Genomic DNA, 23,937 nt, shown 5'->3' with positions numbered 1-23,937 from the left:
GCAACCCTGTTTGTTACGAACATACATTTACATATTAAGGTGCGTTCACGCGGCCTCGTAATTCCTGTTGTTACGAGATTCTAGCTTGTAAAAAGCGTTCACATCCTCGTAGAGCTAGTAATTACAGCTTGTAAGCTGGGAGTTTTCTGAAAGCCCCCAGATGTACCACGTGGCCGCTGTACCACCTGACCGCTGTAGATTGATTTATTAGGCGTTGATAGTGGTGCCATGGAAACGCATAATTCCCAGTCCTAGGACCAAAGGACGTGAACAGCTCCGAATATAACGTCACGTGTTGTCATTTCAAGATTCCGGTAAATTCGAGGTGACGTGAATGCAGCTTTTCATACAGGTGTTTTATTAAATAATATTTTAAATGTCCTTTTTCACAAACAAAAAAAGTTTGTTTGGGGACCTATATCACTTAATAAAAAATACAAATGTGTGCATATTAAATAATAATATAATACCGAATTTGTATATATTAAAAGTTAAAAAAATCACAATATAAAAATAAATTTAGCAGTTTAATTCGGATTATACCTATTCACCCGTAGAAATCTTTCAGTAAGTGGACTGAAACACTGTCACGTGGCTTTCATAAATGAATGATGTGTTTGCAGTTCATCAATCTGCCACCAGAGAGCAGAAGCGGCCCGTCAGAAACAAGTCTGACATCATTACATAAAACCGCCGTGGGTTCTGCAAATAGAAGCAGCGATGGACACTTTTTTTCCTCGTACTGAGCCTTGACTGTGGTGTATGTTACACACATGCTGGAAGGATGGGGAAGAGAGACACGCTCGCGCGGCTATGATCTGTCTGCGCGTGAGGTCATCACTGACCCCATCATGAGTGAAGAACGTCAGCCAGACGTCAGCAGTGCAATTAAATATTCAAATGTCGGTGTGATCACATGCATACGTACACAGACATCATCAACACGCCTTTAGGAGCCAATAAATTTATTAGGAATTAAGAAGAAGATCCAGCCTCCTTAATCGCACTGTGGTGCTTGTATTTCTGTCAGCATGCACAACAAGCTCTGAATATATGAACCAAGATATTATGTAACATCTGCAAACCTCAATTATTGCATGAGCAGCTCAAAGCGCAAATGCATACAAATGTGGTCCACATGACAACAGGAAGAGAAAAGGCTCAGCTGCATCCTCCACCCAACAGATTACATTCATTCACGCCACGCATGTATTGATCAAGTGTGAACTGAGCCGCGCAGAAACATGTGAAGTTCATGCAAATGGTTTGAGCACATTCAAAATAGAAAAGCACAGCTTCATTCCTTGGAGTGCATATGCGCATCCGTGTGTGCAAAACATAAATATCGGGTTTGAAAAATTCAAGCTTTGCGGCATTGTCGTTCTCTGTACATGTGCCGGACTGTGTACTTTATGCACTGGGGCAGGCAGAGGAGCTGTGTTCCTGGGATCTGAGGGAAGGAGGAATACACGTGTCTCGGAGACCACGCCACTCTCTGATCCGCTGCTCCCGATAGGAGGGGGGGAGCCGCTCTAGCTGCCGCGCGCGGAGGTGAGGGGAGGGTGCCAGCGATCCCCTTAGGACATGCAAGGTGTACCTGAAAAAAAAAAAAAAAACAGTGGTAAAGACACAAAAAGGGAGAATATTGCATTTGAAATACTGTGTATACACTTTAGGGGTGTAATCTGATACATCGATCGATGCATCAATCAAATGTAATATGCTTTGCGTAAAGGTGAGCTATTATGCCCCTTAGTTTAGGTTTAAAATACCCTGTGGTTTCTTTTATTATACCATGTTTTAACTGCCTGTTTTTGTGTGGGAGAAAAAATGTGTAACTTTAAATGCAAATGAGGTCATGCTCCGCCCACAATCTCGCGATTCCAATACACTGAGACATAAACAATACAGGAGAAGCTCACACAGCAAATATAACTCTCAAAATGGGTCCTTACAAACTGTTTGTGATGCAGCATATATCAGATCATGTATTTTCTGTATGTTTGCTAACATCCGATTCTGATGAGTTTGATAGCATTAATATGTTAATTTTATGTTTGCATTTGAGCGCTAATTAGGCTATGTATTATATATATATATATATATATATATATATATATATATATATATATATATATATAGGCAAAAAAAAAAAAAAAAAAACTGAAGTCTATTGTTTGTTGTGGATGTCCCAGTTCGGATTCAGGATTTATAGTTTTCAGAGAGTTTAATTTAATGTTCATGTTATATTTTGGTTGCATTTGTGCGTTTATAAAAATGTAACTGGTTGTATAAGATAATATCTTAAAGTTGGCATGAAATGGAAGTCTCTATTGTGCCGTATATCCGAGTGAAACTGCTTCTCAAACAAGAGCAAATGTTGGGCGGGGCTTGATTTTGTCTGTGGGGAATTGATTGGATGGTTGTGGTTTGCTATTGGTGGATCTCATGTGAGTGACAGGTTGCCCCGCCCTCATCATCAGAGAAGAGAAGAGATGCTGCAAGAGGGAGAAGATATTCTGATTCAAGATTATGTGGAACATGAATTTAAAACAATAATGATGATGTGCACCGATAATTCATTTATAATAAACACTGCAATATTCCATTAAAAAAAACAATAAGAATTGTCGATTTTGGATTTCATGGTGACTTTAATACAGATAGATCAGTCGTGGGCCCCTGAATTTTATCAAATATTAATCGTATCGAGGCAAGTTTTGAGTTTTTGCAAATATTGTATTGCTAGCTAAGATAATCGATGTCAGATCATATTGTTATATCCGATTTACACCCTTAATGTTCATGTATGACATCTAAACAACGTCACTGATTGGATGCTATTATACACACATAATGGTAATGCTAAACTTTGGATACCTTGGCAATAAAGCAACAACAGTTGTTAAAATGCAGACGAGGTAAAACATGGGATCGGCCATTTGTTTGTGCATGATCCAGTAGGGGTCGGAGGGAGGGTTGCAGCTGACACAGATGGCGCTGTAGGCCAGAGTCACGATGAAGTACACCAGCACACTGCCGACCATGATCACCCAATGCACCGCCGTCTGCAAGACCAACAAACACGGCTCATTTCATGAAAAATACATTTTCATGTCACAAAATGCCTCTTCTGGCCCACCCAGTCAAAGTAACATAGAAAGAAAGAAGTAGCTTAGATAGGATTACTGTTAAACACTAATTTTATTCTGTTCGTTTACACTATTATTCATGTGTTTGGGGTCGGTAAGATTTTTTAATGTTTTTGAAATAAGTATCTTTTGTATGGAAGAGGATTAGGATCAAGCAATTATAAATAAATAAAACCATCTTGAAATTAAAGTAATTACAATGTGAGATTAAAGTCATTACATTTTGAGAAAAAAAGTCTAAATAAAATGTCAACAATTTACTCACTACATTTTGAGAATAAAGTCAGTTTCGAGAAAAAACTAGTTAAATTGAGAAAAAAGTCAAAATAAAATGTCGACAATAAACTTGCTAAATTTCCAGAATAAAATTGTTTTGAGAAAAAACTTGTTAAATTTCTGAAAAAAAAAGTCAAAATAAAATGTTGAAATTAATCTGGCTAAATTTAGAGAATAAATTTGTTGTGTTTCGAGAAAAAAATTGTTAAATTTCGAGAAAAGTCACAATAAAATGTTGACAATAAACTCGCTACATTTTGAGAATAAAATTGTGTTTCGAGAAAAAACTTGTTAAATTTCTGAAAAAAAAGTCTAAATAAAATGTTGAAATTAAACTTGCTAAATTTAGAGAATAAATTTGTTTTGTTTCCAGAAAAAAAATGTTACATTTCGAGAAAAGTCACAATAAAATGTTGACAATAAACTCACTACATTTTGAGAATAAAATTGTGTTTTGAGAAAAAACTTGAAAAAGTTGAAAAAATGTTGAGAATAAACACGCATTCATAACAAAGAAATAATGACAAAAAATACAGCCTTAGCTAATAATAACCGAATAAAAAGTAGCAAACGAACTTTTAATTTGCAAGCGGCTGGGTCTTTTTTAGAAGAAAAAACAGTAAAATTTACGCAATGTACTTGCAAGAAAACGGGACGTTCTAAAATGCTTAAAGTGAAAAACTCTTATTTAAAAACATCAAATTCTGTACACACCTTATTAATAAACCATCCTATGTGCAGATAAGCATAATGACTTCACCCTAGGCTGGACGAGTGTGTATAGACATTTAGTTTATTAATTTAACAAGTTTTTTCTCGGAACGCAATGACTTTATTCTCAAAATTTAATGAATTTATTCTCAATATTTTATTTAGACTTTTTTTCTCTAAATTTAACGAGTTTTTTCTCGAAACATGACTTTATTTTCAAAATTTAATGAGTTTATTCTCAATATTTTATTTCAACTTTTTTCTCGAAATTTAAGGAGTTTTTTCTCAAAACTCAATGACTTCATTCTCAAAAATTTAATGAGTTTATTCTCAACATTTTATTTCGACTTTTTTTCTCTACATTTAACGAGTTTTTTCTTGAAACTCAATGACTTTATTCTCAAAATGTAATGATTTTATTCTCAACATTTTATTTTGACTTTTTTTTCTCTAAATTTAAGGAGTTTTTTCTCGAAACTCAATGACTTTATTTTCAAAATTTAATGAGTTTATTCTCAACCTTTTATTTTGACTTTTTTCTCTACATTTAACGAGTTTTTTCTCAAAACATGACTTTCTTTTCAAAATTTAATGAGTTTATTCTCAACATTTTATTTCGATTTTTTTCTCTACATTTAACGAGTTTTTTCTCGAAACACGACTTTCTTTTCAAAATTTAATGAGTTTATTCTCAAAATTTTATTTTGACTTTTTTCCTCTAAATTTAACAAGTTTTTTCTCGAAACACGACTTTATTCTCAAAATTTAATGAATTTATTCTCAACATTTTATTTAGACTTTTTTCTCGAAACTTAACAAGTTTTTTCTCAAAACTCAATGACTTTATTCTCAAAATTTTATGAATTTATTCTCAACATTTTATTTCGACTTTTTTTCTCTAAATTTAATGAGTTTTTTTCTTGAAACACGACTTTGTTTTCAAAATTTAATGAATTTATTCTCAACATTTTATTTTGACTTTTCTCGAAATTCAACACGTTTTTTTCTCAAAACTCAATGACTTTATTCTCAAAATTTAATGAGTTTATTCTCAACATTTTATTTTGACTTCTTTCCTCTAAATTTAACAAGTTTTTTCTCGAAACACAACTTTATTTTCAAAATTTAATGAATTTATTTTCAACATTTTATTTCAACTTTTTTTTTCTCGAAATTTAACGAGTTTTTTCTCAAAACACGACTTTATTCTCAAAATTTTATGAATTTATTTGACGAGTTTATTCTAAACATTTTTTTTAGACTTTTTTTTAGAAAATGACTTTATTCTTATATTTTAATGTTTTTATTCTCAACATTGTATTTTAACTTTTTTTCTAGAAATTTAACGAGTTTAATCGCGCATTATAATGACTTTAATCTCGAGACTGTTTTATTTTTTTATTATTACTTGGTCCTAATCATCTTCCATACTTTTCCTCACCAAGCCTGCATATATTAAAAAACAATAATATTGTGACATTTTATTATAATTCAAAATAACAGTTCAGTTTTCTATATTAACATATTTTGAAATGTAATTTCAAAGCTGAATTTTCAGCATCATTACTCTAGTCACATATTAGAATGATGATTTGCTGCTCACGAAACATTTCTGATTATTATATTTTAAAATAAATCTTATTAACCCTAATCTTTTGAATAGTAGTGTAAATGCTCTTGCTTATTTAAGTGTGAAAAGGCTAGCCATTCATAATACACTGTTTACATAGTCTTAAAGGTACAGTAGCAAAATCAATCCGAGACTCATGCAAGAAACCTTGAGTAACATTATAAGTGGGCACCAGGGAACAAAACAAAAGTGTTTTAAAAACATGTTTTATTAAAGTGTTATCGTTCACAATCATTCTTCTTTTAGAATATATTTTCAGTGTTAAAGAAAATGTTGCACTAATAGAGCTTAGTCAGGTTAGATTTAACACATTTTACTTCCATTTACAGAATTTGAAGATCACATACTTTTCTCTACTCATAACAAGCTGTTTTATGGAGTTTTTGTTTACTAAAAGTTTTTTTTCACCCCCTGGTAAGACGTTTCATCGGCTGAACATCGGATTGTTGTTAAACAACAGTACAATCCACTGTCTTTTATCCCTCACAGCCTCGTTTTCATTCCTGTCAAAGATTAAATATGGCGCTGCCCTGACCACAGTCTATACAAAGTGAATGTGAGATGATAGATGCCGTGTGATTGTGTTCTGCAGTGATGAAGTGGAGCGTAAACTCACCCAGCTCTTGATCTCAATGGCCAGATGCAGGATGATGGTGAACAGAGAGACCGTGTTCATGGGAGTGCCGAACGAGAATATGCCGATGTCTGAACCGTTGTATGTCTTGAGAAAGTACAAGCAGTGATTAGATAACACATTACTCCAAAACACATGATACAGAAACAGACAAGAGACTGAACAGATGTTCTTACCCAGTATGGAATAAAGAAGCACACTAGACTCTGATAGAAAGCATCTAGAATTGCAATCCAAAACGTTGAACGTCTGTAGCCCTGAAATCAAACGTTTAAATGTGTTACAAGACAGGGCCTGACATTTACAACCCCTATTTTGGTGTGAGCAAAAACACGTTGTGTCCCTTTAAATGCAAATGAACTGCTGCTCCCGCCCCCTTTCCAGAAGAGGGCGGAGCTTTAACAGCTCAACAACAACAAAGCTGAAGAATCTCACGCAGTCAAAATGACGAAAGTGTTCAGCCTTACATTGTTCAAACTGATGGAGAGACTCAGGAAGAAGTTACAACTTTTAGATGTTTCTGAATGGTTAGAGGATAAATTTATGTAGTTGCTGTGGAGTTGATTCAACTCATCCACTAGCATGTGTCGTCATGTTCATCTTTTGTGCAAAACCCATATGGACGCCCACTATACATAGCAGAGCCATACACACCAGGATAACGTTTATGATTGCTATCAAATGCTGTGAATGGCCCACATTAGTTATGCTGTAGAAGTATTGTTCATTCTTAGTTCATGTGTTCAACTAGTGAAACCTTATTGTAAAGTTTTACCATTAATACAGCAGTAGAGTAATGATAAATTGTGATACGTGACAGTGCGATTCCTCACCTCCGAGTGCTGTCCTCTCTTATAGAGCTCAGGCAGGCTCAGTAAAGTGGAGTCTGACACCTCTTTGTCCATTATCCCAAACATGATGGGAGGAGCCGAGGTGAAGATCAGGTTGAAAAATATCATGAGCCAGTAGTCGATCATGGCCGTGGCAGAGAAGCCGCAGAAGAACTGATACCAGAACAGCAGATTCACATATGCCTGAGTGAGAAGACACAGGTTAGTTAGTGAGGGTTGGTGCTGATTATTCATATTTCATAAGTGAGTTTAAGGATGTTATAATAACTGATGGAACAGATGAATGTGATTAGAGTTTGCGATGATTGTGATGTACAGTACCATTCAAAAGTTTGGGGTCTGTAAGATTATTTTTTAATGTTTTTGAAACCAAGGCTGCATTTATTTGATCAAATATAGAGTAAAAACTGTAATAATGTGAAATATTATTACAATATAAAATAACTGTTTTCTATTTGAATATATTTTAAAGGAGTCGTCTTTGTATAATTAAAACATCCTGCAAGTTTCAGAGCTTAAAACGTCCAAAGCATTTATTTAATCAAGCTCCAAAAACAGCTCGTTTTGATATTTGGTGACCTGTGATGTCACACAGGCAAATATATTTGCATATGCCCACCTCCATAGTTATACATCATCACATCATAGGCTCCGCCCACTAGCGTTCAGTCGCTTATAGTTGCTTAATCACTCAAATCAAGCGCCATTTAGTTCTTAAAGGGGACTTATTATGTAAAATTCATTTTTACATGGTGTTTGAACACGTGTTGGCAGTGTGTGAACACAACCACCCTATAATGATAAAAATCCACACACTCCTTTTTAATTCCCCATAAAACCTCAACAGTCTCATAGAACAAGCCATTTTCATTTTCTGTACAAAGTGACGTCATACTGCTCAGGCCCCGCCCACAACTGCTGACGGACTCTGGCCTATTAGTTTAGCTCCTCCCCTGGGTGAGTTGAACACATTATCTCGAAGCTGGAGCAGCTGCAGAGGCAGGAGCTGTATAGGCTCCGCCCTCTTCTGGAAAGGGGGCTCATTTGCATTTAAAGATACATGCACGAAAACAGCATGTTTTTCCTTCCACTCAAAAATGGGCATTTAAAACATGCTATAATAAATGATCTGTGGGGTATTTTGAGCTGAAACTTCACAGACACATTCTGGGGACGCCAGAGACTTATATTACATCTTGTGAAAAGGACCATAATAGGTCCCCTTTAAGAATTTATATTAAATGTAGATATGGTGATAATTACCACATTCTTGTAGAAGAAATAGATGACCATGTTGGCCAGCCTTGAGTAGCACCAGTGTCCGTGAACCAGCAACAGTCTTTGCAGGTGTTTAAAGCGTGTGATGGCAAAATCACTGGCCATGACGGCCTGTAAGACACAAACACAGAACTTAAAGTCACCATGAAATCTTAACTGGCTTTTCTTTTTTATGGAATGTTTTAAAAAATCATTTTCACAAAACTTGCCCTGAGAATATTTAGTTGTATGAGTATTTAAAAATGCAATATTAACACTTGAATGTGGGTAAGTTTCATAAAAGAGCAACATTTTCATCAAAAAGCTGATAAAATCGCATTTTTTCAAAGACTATAACGTGCATAAACAACACTTCTATCACTTGTTTCTGCTTCTTTTTCGCCTGTGTTTTGATTTGGAGATTCTGTAATCTTTCAGAAGATGTGTAATAGCGCCCCCTAATGTATAACAGTGAAAACACAGAAAGCCGGAAAATTTGGTCAATGGCGGGGAAAGAATTTAAAAAAACAAAACATATAGGTAATCTTTAATTAAAAACATTAACGTGCCCCTCCCTCAATTCCCGATGGATAAAAATCTTTTTTTTTTTCTTCAGGAAGCCGTTTCACTCAGATATTCGTCACAATATGGAAGAAACAAGATCACAATGACGACTTAAAACAGACATGATCCAGTGAATCAGAAAATTCACAAGGGAGTGGGTTACAAAACACAAAAATACAAACCTGCATTCCCTCCTGTCCAGAAACGCCAATGCCAACGTCTGCAGCTTGAATCATGTTCACATCATTGGCGCCGTCACCTAAATCGACACAGATCATAATGAATCACAACAGAAAACCAATGTGCTTCTAAGTAATCTCATAAATGATTTCAGAAACCCTTCCACCTCAAATCAGAGGTTTCATTACCTACAGCGAGGGTCATGACCCTCAGTTTCTGCCGTATGAGTTTGACCACACTGCTCTTCTGCAGCGGCGTCACTCTACAGCAAAGCACCGCCCGACAGTGTTTGCAAAGCTCCACAAACTGCTCCACCAGGTCGTCTGACATGGCCATGCTCAGAGTCGGTCCATCGATCACCAGCTGAATATAACCCCTGGACTGGGCTTCCGCTCCGGATGAGCGGGAACTCCGTCGCACCTCGCCCAGTGTGTCTTCTATCCTCATTTTACACACAGACTGCAAAATAACAAGGATTGTGTTTTACTTTAACTACAAAAACAAAAACTACATTTACATTATTGCAGATGTGTTGAACAGGTAATTCAGTGTACACTGTTTATAAAATTATTATAAAACAGCTGTTTTCTATGGTCATATATAATAAAATATTTATTCCTGTGATCAAAGCTGAATTTTCAGCATCATTACTCCAGTCTTCAGTGTCACATGATCCTTCAGAAATCATTCTAATATGAAAAATAAAAATTTCTGATTATTATCAATGTTGAAAACAGTTGTGCTGCACTCAAAATAAAAAATTAATCCTGTATAGTTTAGTTTATTTGATTCATAATCATAATTTTTTTTTTAAATTAAAATTAAAATGTTAAAATTTATGAATACGAATCACATAAACTAAACAGAAACATTCCTTTGTTCCATGAAAATATATACAAAATGTTTTATTAAGCTCTAGTTTTTCATTTATTATTCTTAATTCATTATATGAATAATATGTAAGGATTATTAAATTCATTTTAATTAAATTTTACTATTATTTGAAATGCGAAAATCTTGAAAAAAGGCTTAAATTTGTTTTTTGGGTTTTTTTTGAGTCTGCTAAATATTTTAGTGAAAATCGTGATTTTTTTGCAGGATTCTCTGATGAATAGAACAGCATTTATTTAAAATAGAAATATTTTGTAACATAAATGTGTTTACTGCCACTTTTGATCAATTTAATGCATCTTTATTGAATAAAAATATTAATTTAATTTAATATTAATTATTATAAAAATCATACTGACCCAAAACTTTTGAATGGTAGGATACTATATCACTATTTTATTGTATTCTTTTTACATTCATTTTTATTTTAAATTATATAAGAATTAAAGGGGATCTATAATGCCCCTTTCACAAGATGTAATATAAGTCAGAATGTTTCAGCTCAAAATCCCCCACAGATCATTTATTATAGCTTGTCAAATTTGCCCCTATTTGGGTGTGAGCAAAAACACGCCGTTTTTGTGTGTGTCCCTTTAAATGCAAATTAGCTGCTGCTCCCCGCCCCCTTTCCAGAAGAGGGCGGAGCTTTAACAGCTCAACAACAACAAAGCTGGAGAATCTCACGCAGCCAAAATGACAAAAGTGTTCAGCCTTACATTGTTCAAACCGGAGTCGACACTGATGGAGAGACTCAGGAAGAAGTTACAACTTTTAGACGTTTCTGAATGGTTAGTGGATAAAATTACGGCCCTTGCAGCCATTTGTTGTAGTCCTTAAACAGAGAAAATATCTCTCTTTGCACTGAACTTTGAGCGTCGTAACTTTGCAGATGTTGTTTATGCTCAAACAGCAACATTACACACTAACTAAAGCTAAAAAAAGTGAAATCATAATCAACCACACTTTTAACACACTACATTTTAGACAAGCCAAAAATATGACAGATGTTCTAAGCCAATGAAGCTGTGATGTTAGTAAGTCATTTCCCATCATGCCTTCAGTATGTGGTGAAGATCAACTGCAGCATCTGGCTCTGAAAACTGCAGCTGTTTCGTTATCGCAGGAGTGCTGTGGAACACATTAGCATGACGTCACATCAACTACAGCAGCGTTTCAAATCTTATCTTGAACGAGATTACGTGAATAGACAGGTTATCTTGCAATGACAGCATGACCTAATTAATATTCATGAGTTGTGACATCATACTTCACTGCTGGTTTGAGAATATATCTAGGTTAAGGTTACATCCAAATTAAATTTCAGTTGTTGCCCATTTCACTACGTTACATAAATGGCTTATGAGTCTCGCATTTTCCACACAGATTTCTATTTTGGGAATAAACTAAGATATAAGATGATGACAAATAATCTTGTACCTTAAAAAATACTACTAGGACAACAGAAAGAGAGATGCATAAGATGAGGCATTTCATAAAATGTGTGTAAAACAATATGTGGAAGTCTTCAGTAAGGGATTTAATGTTGAAATGAAAGTAGAACGGTTTCCTGCCCTCCTCAGAAGTGTGAAAATGGGATTACAGAGCAGCAATATGAGCCATTCAGAATGGTGAATGCACTTTTTCTCAGCTCTCTTAAACACAGACTCAGGCAGACATGAAATGAAAAACAGCATATCTGACAAATTGATACAAGCACATTTGTATGTTTGAACGCTATGTAGAAGTTCACTCTTGAGAGGATGAAACCGCGTAACACTGAAGCCTCTGTTGTCCCAGATAAACCATTAACCCTTTTTTTGTTTTCTGCGGGTTCAGTGTTTTAAATCCCAAACAACATGTGCAACTCATGAAAAACATGCTCATATTCGGATATCTGATATGGTTGATTCTGTTTAAAGCCCCTATTTAATTTTTCTGATGAAGCTGGTTGACTAATTAAGGTCAAATCGGGGCTCGACGTTAACGCTTGTCTGGGACGAGTGGATTTTCTGAAGGGGCAAGTGAAAGAGAATTTTACTTGCCCAACCGGACAAGCAGCCTGATTAAAACATCAATAACAACTAAATAACTAGAGAATCACCAAAACGCGACAATGATTCTGATTTCATTTAGTGTAAGTGGCGACTGATAGTGGATAATAATGTATAATGTACTGACGGTAACAAGGTTGCACTGTTGAGGCTTGCACAGCCTCATCTCGAGGAAAAATCGAACCAAATGAATGCAGCACACTCGAAACTCAATAAACAAGTAGTTAAAATTAAGTCACTTACATTTTAGACGTAATATTAGCTGTTTCAGCAGCAAAAATAGTTCCAAACAAAGATCACAGCAGAACCATAGCGCAACTCACAGAATCACTCAATACTGAATTATTCAGCATTTTGAACAAATTGGTTGAGTCGAAGATTCAATGACTCATTCATAAACAACTGTCTCTTTCTTGAATGAATCAGCCATTTGAACGAATCGTTTGAATGAATGACTCAGTGACTCACTCATTAAGATGGTCACCTGCCGCCACCTACTGGTGCTTTAGTTTCATGTTTAAAAGTATCGTTCTTTCCAACATTGCTAATTTGATTTGATTCTTCTTCTTCCACACAAAACTTTGGCGTGTAACTCGTCCAGCACTATTTGTTAACAACATGCTAATCATGTTAGCATCATGCTAACAACATGTTAATTGTGTTATCATCATGTTAGGATCATGCTAACAACATGCTAATCATGTTAACGTAATGATAACAACATGCTAAGTGTGTTAACATAATGCTAAAATATGATAATTGTATTAACATCATGTTAACATGCTAATCGTGTTAGCATAATGTCAAAAATATGTTAATCGTGTTAGCATCTTGTTAAAAACATGCTTGCAACAAGCTAATCGTGATAGCATTGTGCTATCAACATGCTAATTGTGTTAGCATAATGTTAAGATCATGCTAACAACATGCTAATCATGTTAACATAATGGTAACAACATGCTAAGTGTGTTAACATGTTAAAACATGCGTTAACATCTTGCTAAAAACATGCTAGCACCATGCTAATTGTGATATCATCATGCTAGCAACAAATGCTAATCATGTAAGCATCATGCTACCAACATGCTAATCATGTTAGCATTGTGTTAGGATCATGTAAACAACATGCTAATCGTGTTAACATAATGGTAACAACATGCTAAGTGTGTTAACATAATGTTAAAACATGTTAATCATGTTAGCATCTTGTTAAAAACATGCTAGCAACAAGCTAATCATGATAGCATCATGCTATCAACATGCTAATTGTGTTAACATAATGTTAACAACAAATGCTAATTGTGTTAGCATAATGCTAACAAAATGCTAATTGTGTTAGCATCAATGCTTACAACATGCTAATCATGTTAACATAATGGTAACAACATGCTAAGTGTGTTAGCATCATGCTAACAACATGTTAACATCTTGCTAAAAACATGCTAAAAGAGTATGGGGCAGTGTAGTTGCGCACAGCAAGCACCACTCAAATTTTCTTCAGGAAATGTACATTCTAGTTGAATTTATTGATCAAATTTAAGAATTTAAAATGAAAGATGAAGCACACATTTAATAAAATCTACATCACAAATATGCAGATTTAAATATGTGAAAGCTGATAGAAGACTGAGAATATTGCTTTAGAACACACACACACACACACAAAAAAAAATCACACTCGGACAGGCCCATGACTTAATGTCGAGCCCTGTCAAATCACTGGAAGAGTGTCTGGTCTGCCCAGTTATAAAAACATTAGTTAGAGCCTGGCACAATTACCTTCCTGTTTGTGCTGAAGATGAACACCAGGTCTTCATGGTCCAGCAGCTTGCAGGAGTATGCGATGTTGATGGCCGTCTCGGGTTTGTCCCCTGTCAGCACCCACACCTGCATGCCAGCCCGTCTCAGAGCCTGGATGGTTTCTGGGACATTTTCTTGGAGACGGTCCTCAATGCCAGTGGCCCCTGTGGACGAGTTAATGTCACAAAACTGTGAATACTTCAGCATGTTTTCAATAACACTATGACTTTGGATGTCTTTGGAAGATGAGGATGACAATCATTAGCAGTGCGCGACTGTACCCAGCAGAGTGAAGTTGTTCTCGATGTAGGTTGCAGTGTCCATGAGACGCTCTTCTTTCTCATCGATGGCTGCCAGCGCCTCCTGTCTGATAGCAAACCAGGCCTTGAACTCATTTTCACTGATAACCTTTAGAGAAAAACACAGAGCTTTAATGAGCAACACTGTTAAACTGTTTTCAGATCTTACTGCGTCGATTCTGCAAAACTTCTACCTTTTTGGCAAAGCACAGCGTCCGTAATCCATCCCTGGCGTACATGTCGAGGTCTTTTTGAGTTCTTACAGCAATTTGCTTCGCCACACTATCCACCTGTGACATATCTGTGGAAAACAAACAACATGCATTACTGGCAGCTGCCAAGCCACTCCCTAGCAGCCAAACAGAGTACCCTAGCAACCGTTTAGTAAAAGGACATCATATAGAAATGGGGGTTGGCTCTTTTGACTCATGCTAGCAAACTGGACTTCCAACATGCTTCACATGCTACCAGTGAATAGCTACATGCTTAGGGTTAAAACATGATAAAAACAAGTCAAAATGTGTTAGCATAATGCTAAAAACATGCTAATTGTGTTAACATCTTGCTATAAACATGTTAACAAAATGTTAATCATGTTAGAATCATGCTAACAACATGCTAATTGTTCTACCGTCTTGCTACAAACATGTTAGCAAAATGCTAATCGTGTTAAAATCATGTTAACAACAAGCTAATTGTATTACCGCCTTGTTAAAAACATGTTAACAAAATGCTAATCATGTTAGCATCATGGTAATTATGTTAACGTCTTACTACAAACATTTTAACAACATGCTAATCATGCTATCATATTAACAATATGCTAATTGTGTTAACATCATGATACCTACATGCTAATTGAGTTAACGTCTTGCTACAAACATGTAACATGTTAATCATGTTAACATCATGCTAGCAAATTGCTAATTGTGTTAACATGCTAACAACACAATAATCATGTTAACATAATGCTAACATCATGTTAACAATATGCTAATTGTGTTAACGTCTTGCTACAAACATGTTAACGACATGCTAATCATGTTAGCATAATGCTAGGAAAATGTTAATTGTGTTAACGTCTTGCTACAAACATGTTAACAACAAGCTAATCATGTTAGCATCATGCAATCAACATGTTAATTGTGTTAACATCATGGTAACAGCATGTTAATCATGCAGCATAATGTTAACATCATGTTAACAATATGCTAATTGTGTTAGTGTTTTGCTACAAACATGTTAACAAAATGCTAATCATGTTAGCATCATGGTAGCAGCATACTAATTGTGCTAACAATGCTAACATCATGTTAATCAATAGCATCATGTTAACATCATGTTAACATTACATTAATTGTGTTAGCATGCTAGCTACATGCTAATAGTGTTAGCATTTTGCTAAAAACATGCTAGCAACATGCTAATCGTGTTAACATCATGTTAATGAAACAAGCCTTAATGTTGCATTCATAAACAACTGCCTCATTCTTGAATGAATCAGCCATTTGAGTGAATCGTTTGAATGAATGACTCACTCATAAGACGATCACCTGCCGCCGCCTACTGGCGGTTTAGTGTCATGTTTAAAAGTATCATTCTTTCCAACATTTCTTATTTTTATATTAAAAAAAATATTTAAAACAATCTCATAACTTTATTTAACGCAGTTGTAATTTTTCAGTGTAAATTATTTAATTTGATTGGTAACAGCACAATAGTGTCTTATTATTCTAATTGAATTTATTTATCAAATTTAAGAATTTAAAATGAAAGATGAGGCATACATACAAGATTAGGGGGGAAATGCCCTTTATAAAAGGTAAAAAAGCCCTCAGGGTAAATATCACTAATATTTCATGGATAAAATTTGAGCCTGTACTCCAATATCAGCATATCATATGATGGGCAGAAGACTTTTGATTACATTAGTTTGAATGGTGAACGTTGGTTCATGTTTTTGATCAGGAATTGTCTGATAACACTTCCTGTCTTTCATTCTCACCTGAAAACACATTCCCCAGTCTCTCCATGATGGCTGAATCAGCTCCTTTAGTATACATGATGATTTCATTGGTGTGTGGATGTCGTACTATTATGGACATCCTCCTCCGCGTCGAGTCGAAGGTCAGGACGTCCAGCACCTCAAACTTCAGCAGCGAATCATCAGGCAGCTTGACAGTGACGTAATGAGGAGTGCGTTCCACCATGGTGAACCCATAAGCCTTTGCTGCATGTATCAGAGCGGCCTCATCTGGGCTGTGGGCTTCAAAACACACCTCCTCCGACCTGAGTTTAAACTCGCTCTCACTTGAAATGACCTTCTGCCCTGTGGTTGAGTAGGAGACGTCCGAGCTGTGAAACATGTCGGGCTCGTCTTCATCTTTGGCGAACGGATCTGCGAGCGTGTCCCCGCCTCTCCTGAAGAACTTCATGGAGCTGAAGACTTTCCGCAGAGAACCCTTTCTGAACCATTGTCCCATGTTATGAAATGAACCACCTGAGTATGCAGAGGTACGGCGCCCTTTGACCTGGAAAAGAACACATGTTTATTTGCTTGACAGATGCTGTATGGAAAAGAGCATTATTACATTTTGTTTTTTTAAAAAAAGCATGTGAGACCGTGCCAAGTTGCGTGCTAATTAAGTGAGTAGAGTTATCACTTCTGAAATGAATATGGCTATTTTTATTGTGAGTGTGATTAATGAAATCTTTTTATAAAGTCCTTGTTGGCAGTCTGAAGGTTTGTGATGAGTAATTTTTTTTTTTAAATAAATAACTACTTTTATTGAGCGAAGATGCATTAAATTGATCAAAAGTGACATTTATAATGTTACAAAAAAATTCTATTTTAAATATTAGAATGATTTCTGAAGGATCATGTGACACTGAAGACCGGAGTAATGATACTGAAAATTCAGCTTTGATCACAGAAATAAATTACATTTTAAAATATATTAACATAGAAAAGTTATTTTAAATTGTAATAATATTTTGAAATATTACTGTTTTCGCTCTACTTTTGATCAAATAAATGGAGACAAAAATCATACCAACCCCAAACCTTTGAATGGTTGTGTATATATTGGCTATTTGTAAAATTACAAATCAAAAATCTGTAAATATAAGTCTTGTTTACTTTAAATCAATGAAAAAAAAAAGGAAAAAAAAAAGGGAGTCACACTTGTGATGTTTGCGGTCAAAAGTGACCAAACACCTGAAAATGTATTATTTTTTTATTTTCAGTAAAATAAATGTCACATATTTTGTTCAATAATATTTTTTTCGTTCTTATTTAATATTTTGAGACAATTTTATGTCACTAATTAATATTTATGCAATAATTATTTCCCATTGAAAAAATACAAAAAAATATTTTTCTAATAGTTTTTATTATTTTTCAATTAAAGCTGTATTTCATGTTAAAATAGACACATATCATACACCCGGCGCAATGTGACACCAGGCGCGACGTTTTTAGCTAGTTTCAGTTTTCATTTTCACGTCCTGTTGTTTAAAAAGCAAACGCACTCGTGCCCATCTGTTCGCCAATGCATGCGCTGGTCTGAAAACGAAGTGTGTTCAGGTGCATTGTAGGCGTGTTGCTATTTTGAGGAAACATGACAAAGAAAGTGCCATTGACCAACAAAAATCTGCTCTAAAGTCAATGGTGCAGTATTTCTTTTTTTGTTATTTAAAGAGTGCGTTATATAATATAATATATAATATAATATGAGCCTATAGGCTGGTGCACAACGTGCCTGTTACACACACACACAGGGACGCTCAGTAGCAAACAAACATGCCAAATATTAAAAATAAAAGGATTCCTCTCTGGAGAAGCATTCAGCCTTTCTGCTTGAAAATTGCAAAGAGAATGGGAGAGGACACTCTGATTGGTTTATTACACGTTACACCCAAAACACACCGATGACTCATTAAGAGACTAGGCACAACCCTTTTAGACCATTTTTTTCCGTCGTTAAACTAGCAATTTGAATTTGGACACGCCCCAAGTGCACCTGACCATGTGCTTAGATCATTAAGTAGGGCCCAATGCCTTTAAAGTCTGATTTTTGAAGGCAGATTAGTGCCATCTAGTGGAAGTAAAAAAAGTAAAACTTATGTAATGCCATGGTGTAACCACTAGATCCCTATACAGCAGTTTTTAGACATTTATTAGGTTGTGGATTTGTGTATTTATTTAGGTGTTCTCAAAGACTACTTTTTGTCAAGGTTTAGATGTTTTTTGTTTAAAATGTTGATTTGAAATGTCAGTTTTTGCATATATTTTACTACAGTCAAACTTCCATATAACATCAAAATGTAATAAAAATGTAACAAATTGAACAGGAATTCTTTATCAGAGCTCAATCAATCTGGGTCTGATCTGATTTCAACCTCTTATTTGAGTCTTCTGTATCAGTTTTGCCATATTGTTACAGCCACACCAGTTCATTAGTGTGTATATAATAGTGTGGTTGTGTCTGTTTGTACTCGTGTAACCTCTTCCTTGCTTTTCCTTGTCTATTTTGCACTTTTGATATTTTTTGTGTGTCACCCCTTCATTGCATCACGGCTGATTTGTAGGTTATACCCACCAAAAATTGCTCTCTTTTTTCATATTTTTCATTCATTTCCTATGGCGGTCACAACACAAGTTTTTGTATGCGCATTTAGCTTTTTCAATTTTTTCGTTTTTTTGTGGTCTTATAGAGTTTCGTACCATTCCAATGAAATAATGATTTTAAAAATATCTTCTTTTTTTTTGGTCTATAATGACCGAACAACACCAGAGGGTTAAATCAGATTTTCTGTATTAACTGTGTGTCCTAATAAAAATGAAACATTGCAAATATTGAAAGCGAGCCCACGCTCTAATAATCTCGTTCTTCAGGTGCTGTGGATCTGCACACATTGTGACTGCCTCTTAGGTTGTGATGGACCCAGGGTGATACAATCATGCTCCATTGGTAATCAACTTAATTAATGTTGACCCAATGTCTTTGAATGTCTCAGTGCTACAGGTCTGAGGCCAAATATAATTTCTACCCTGGACAAAGTGCTTTGCTCGGGGTCCTCAAGTGCAATTTGGGAAATTAGCACTGACCAGCAGTGAAGGATACTCAGCTACACTAAACTTCTCTCTCAGACTCAACTCATTACAGACATGTGGGGTGGACTTGGGGGACGCTGTCCGTCCGACTGATGAAAAATCTAATTGCCTCCACCAAGTGAGCCATTGGAGCTTGCTTGAGAATTAAAATGTAGTAATTACAATGCATACCACTGGGCTGCGAAGCACTAGCCAAAGAAGAATTAGTCATGCAGGGGCAGTAATAAAATACCTCTGGGCAACGAGTCTGCGGCCACAGGTACTCATTTACATAATTTACATGGTGGGCTATTATTGTTATTGTTTTGACACGAGGGCAGTTTTTGTGTTGTGAGTCAGAGTCCCCAACCCTCTCGGCTCCAGCAAGGTCAGTGCCGTCCACGCGCTCACCCTCTGTCTCTGGGCCGTCACTGTGGAAACCACCACTGTGTTGCAGATGGCCAAAGCCAAAAAAAAGTCCAGGTAGGGTCCCTTCTGGATGCTCGCCATCTGACGGTCCACCTCCAGCATCAGCTTCCTGTCTGGAACCACCACCGTTTCCTGTTTGAGGAAATACGAACGGTTAGGCGCGTACCCGTTTACATCATGCACAGCAAGACCATGTGGTATGTTTCCATAGGTGGAAAATGACACGATCATACAACAACAAAAGACGCAACATCATACGATGAGGCAGCGGGACGCGAGACAATCTGTACAGTATCAGTAGCCCATGTTTAATGCACCCCAGCAGCCCCATATGTCAACAGATCGAAACATAGCGGATCGGAGCCAGCATTGCTGTGCTCATAACTGACACCAAACTGCTCGGCCATCTGCAGGGCAGACCGTGAGCATGCAGGAGCATGGAAGGAAGATGGGTCAGGGACAAGACGTCAGAAATTATACACTTCAGCTCTATTCAAATCATTTAAACCACGATTACCATGGGGAAAATACGGCGGGATTTCCATTAACTGATCATTTTATCGACTGGGCGTCTGTGTGTACAAAATTAAACTAAATGGATTTCATTTTTTAGATTTCGAAGTCTCTTTTTTGTATGCACAAGAAACAGAGGTACTAGAAAAAGCAGCAAACATAGTATACCTTAAATAAATCCAAAAATGAAAAATATAAAAAATATGCACCTGCTCACTGTAATGCCAAATGGTGTCCAGCTCCCCCTCTATGGACGTAATGGGTGGAGCTTGACTTTGTTATGTTTAGGGACTCCTCCCCCCGCCCCCAGAGGAAAAAAAAGACAAAAACACTGTATGCAATGCGACTACAATTACTTTACCTCTGCTATATTTACAATGTTATCTCATATTTCGCTATTAATGGTATATTTGTAAACGCATTCTCTCTCTTTAACCAGAAATATTGTTATAATCACGATCGAAAACAAAAACAGCATTCAATCTTCATCCCTCAGCCCCTATATTTATATACACATATATTATGTAAACACAAACTTTTATGTTAGATGCGATTAATCGCGATTAACCAATTTGACAGCACTAGAACCGCCAGTAGGTGGCGGCAAATCATTGTCTTAACGAGTTAGTCATTGAATCATTCAAACAACTCGTTTAAAATGACTGATTCATTCAGGGACAAAGCAGAATTAATTGAGTGAGTCGTCGAGTCATTCATTATAATGATTCATTCAAAAACACGGATTCATTCACTAACGAAACTGAAACTGTGTTGCAAGGAGACGGCAATGGCTCTACTGTTTGGAACTATTTTCGTTGACAAAATAGAGGAAAAACAGACAATATTGGCAATATTGTGTCTAAAATGTAAGTCACTTAATAGCCTATTAACTTATTGTTTGAGTTTTTGTATAAAATCAATATCATATTTGCAAACGTGCTGATATTCGGGAAAACACCACTTCTTTTTTTTTTCTTTTTTTTTTGGTTTTTGGAAGCATTTTTATTAATTTTGGTGGCATTCTTGCCCAAAGCCCACGTTAATTTCTGACCCTGGTGTGTGCACTAGTGTTTTTCCAACTTCGATATGATACAATTAAAAAATATTGATGTTCGATACCATGGAAAAACCTGCCATACAGTTAATTTGTTATTATCTCATAATTTTTTTGGGGTAATTTTGTTGTAATTAATGTAATTAATGTAAAATAACACTGCATAGTCTTCATTGTAAAAATGTAATACAGATTTATGCTTACAATTAAAATTACAAAAGATATTCAGTCAAGAGCAGCGAGTTTATTAGGCTGCTGTCACTTTAAGAGCGTATGCACTGATCCAATATACTGTTACACAACATGCGTTTTCTCTCAACTATTTACGTTCCAAAATTGACTGTATTTACCTGGATTTTTAAAATTGCAGGGTTTTAAGTTAAGTTTTTGGTTGCTGTAATATTACTTTAGTCAAAAATAGCAGAAACCAAATGCGTGAGATGCCAGGTCTTTGCTTTGGTTACCATATTGTCAATCATCATCACAATTTTGCAAGTAAGTCTGTTTCATGCACACATAGAACAAGAATTTAAGGGATTTGATCCCATATTTAAATGTCGTTGTCATTCCTAAAACTGTGTGCACATGGCCAAAATGACTGCCGAGCAAAACGGGCTTCTCGTTTATCTACTAAATTCCCATTACCTCAAAACATCCAGCCAATTTTAGGAGAGCGTGAAAGAGAAGTTTCTTTCAAAACAAATCATCCTGAATTCCCAATCTCCAATCTGAAACACAGATATCAGCGTCTTCTGATCTATGATCTCACCAGAGGACTGCTGAAGGCCATGTCACTTTGGGCTCCCGCCGCCACTTTTGATCTGCGTCGATTGGCAGCTGTGACTTGAGTGTTGGCGTGATTTCTGTCTCCCGTGTGGCAGTCCTGTATTTCTTCCAGAGGGAAGAGAGGAGGAAGCTTTGTCTGTTGGAAGATAGTGACCTCCTCCTCATTTGCTCCATTGACAACCGCCAAGCGAGCAGCTGAGGAATGCCAAAAATAAAACCTGTCCTTATTATACTTTAAGATAATTATAATAATCAACAGAACAAAACATACAAACAGCAAAATGGTCATAAAAAAACTAAATCAAACTAGAAAAGATAAATATTGTGGAACAATTTACGGTATCTAAAAACAGAGATAAACACACCGTTCTCATCGTGACAGTATTCAGTCCCCATGATGGTGCAGCGCCTGAATACCATCTTGTTTTCTGTAAGCGTCCCTGTCTTATCTGAGAAGACGTACTGGATTTGTCCCAAGTCCTCTGTGATGTTCAGAGCACGACACTGGACCCGACTGTCCAGCTCCTCATCGTAAAGCTCCACGTCCTGAGTGATGAAGTAGATCTGCCCCATCTTCACCAGCTCAATCGACACATACAATGACACAGGAATCATCACCTAGAGAGAAAGTCCTGGACAAATGAGTGTCAGGAGCGAGATAAACACCTGCAATCTCAATCTTTTGCCACTTTTCGTGAATGGGGTATAATATAAAGGTTAATAAAAATTGTATTAGCAGAAGGAAAATGCTTAACCTTCACGAAACACTGTACTGATTGTCAAACTCAAAAGGTGAAACTAAATGTTATATGAGATATTTTATTTTATATTTATTTTATATTTATTTTATATGAGGTTGACAACATAATTAGCAAAATTGGTACATCTAAATACAGTTTAAAATCATAAATGTAAATATAAATGAAAATAAATTGCAGCAATAAACATCTTTTTTTTTGCACCAATACATCTGCAAAATGTTGCAGAAATGGTCTAAATGATGTTACTTGGATGTCAAAATTTTAAGTAATGTTAAATGTTTGTGATGCGGAAAAACATGCGGTATGAATTTGCACAAAATATGGAACATAGTGTTTTGGTAATTAAAATGAGTTGATAATTAAAAATTAAGCTTTACAATGACTATCAAAGTCAAAATGATGACATTGTTGTATGTTTTTTTTTGTTTTTGTTTTTTTTGGGACAGACCAAAATCACCATTTTAGGAATGGTGAAAAAGATATTTGATGTATTTAAAATGTATGCAACACTTAAAAATAAAGGTTCCAAATGGAGTTTTCGCATAGAAGAACCATTTATGGTTCCCAAAAGAATCTTTCAGTGATCAGATCTTAAACGGGTCATGAAATGCATTGCTTATAATGCTTTTTACATCAAAAAATAATATCATAATAACATCATAATGTCATAATATACAAATAAAAGGCATTTTTTCTACTCTGATTTTAGCCTCTGATTTGAACGCTCTGTTTTAAGGGGCGTGTCTGCTGTGAGATTCAGTGTAAACGGCCACTGCTGTGATTGGCTGACATCTTTGCATATGAAATAGCTAAGTATTACACTCTTGAAAACTTTTAGCACGTTTTTACTATTACAGCTCTCAAGGTTATCTAATCGTGTAAAGTGTTGCATTACATTTAGATCTATGACATTATATTTAGATCGTGGCATGAAAGGTTGCAGTGATGAACATGTAGGCGATCACAGACGATCTCGTCATTGAAACTCGATTTCTGCACACTA

The 23,937-nt window shown here is 35.8% G+C and overlaps 1 protein-coding gene across 2 annotated transcripts in view; it reads right to left on the bottom strand.

Moving 5' to 3' along the window:
- Positions 1-948: 948 nt before the first annotated feature.
- Positions 949-23,937, bottom strand: part of atp10b (ATPase phospholipid transporting 10B) — a 51,505-nt gene continuing 28,516 nt past the window's right edge. The window contains exons 8-22 of one of the 2 annotated variants that reach the window (XM_048176931.1): positions 22,539-22,791; positions 22,157-22,368; positions 19,803-19,952; positions 16,302-16,827; positions 14,491-14,597; positions 14,279-14,405; positions 13,977-14,161; positions 9,444-9,714; positions 9,258-9,334; positions 8,518-8,643; positions 7,237-7,437; positions 6,580-6,660; positions 6,386-6,490; positions 2,881-3,068; positions 949-1,597 (exon numbers count right to left, since the gene is read on the bottom strand). In XM_048176931.1, coding sequence (XP_048032888.1) covers positions 1,411-1,597; positions 2,881-3,068; positions 6,386-6,490; positions 6,580-6,660; positions 7,237-7,437; positions 8,518-8,643; positions 9,258-9,334; positions 9,444-9,714; positions 13,977-14,161; positions 14,279-14,405; positions 14,491-14,597; positions 16,302-16,827; positions 19,803-19,952; positions 22,157-22,368; positions 22,539-22,791 — 2,796 coding nt within the window. In that variant the 3' untranslated portion in view covers positions 949-1,410. The remainder of the gene's footprint in view (positions 1,598-2,880; positions 3,069-6,385; positions 6,491-6,579; positions 6,661-7,236; positions 7,438-8,517; positions 8,644-9,257; positions 9,335-9,443; positions 9,715-13,976; positions 14,162-14,278; positions 14,406-14,490; positions 14,598-16,301; positions 16,828-19,802; positions 19,953-22,156; positions 22,369-22,538; positions 22,792-23,937) is intronic. The other variant, XM_048176932.1, reaches the window with a different exon arrangement.

This window comes from Megalobrama amblycephala, linkage group LG23, assembly GCF_018812025.1.
Source record: "Megalobrama amblycephala isolate DHTTF-2021 linkage group LG23, ASM1881202v1, whole genome shotgun sequence".
Lineage (NCBI taxonomy): Eukaryota > Metazoa > Chordata > Actinopteri > Cypriniformes > Xenocyprididae > Megalobrama > Megalobrama amblycephala.
This window is presented reverse-complemented; position numbering and strand designations above follow the sequence as displayed.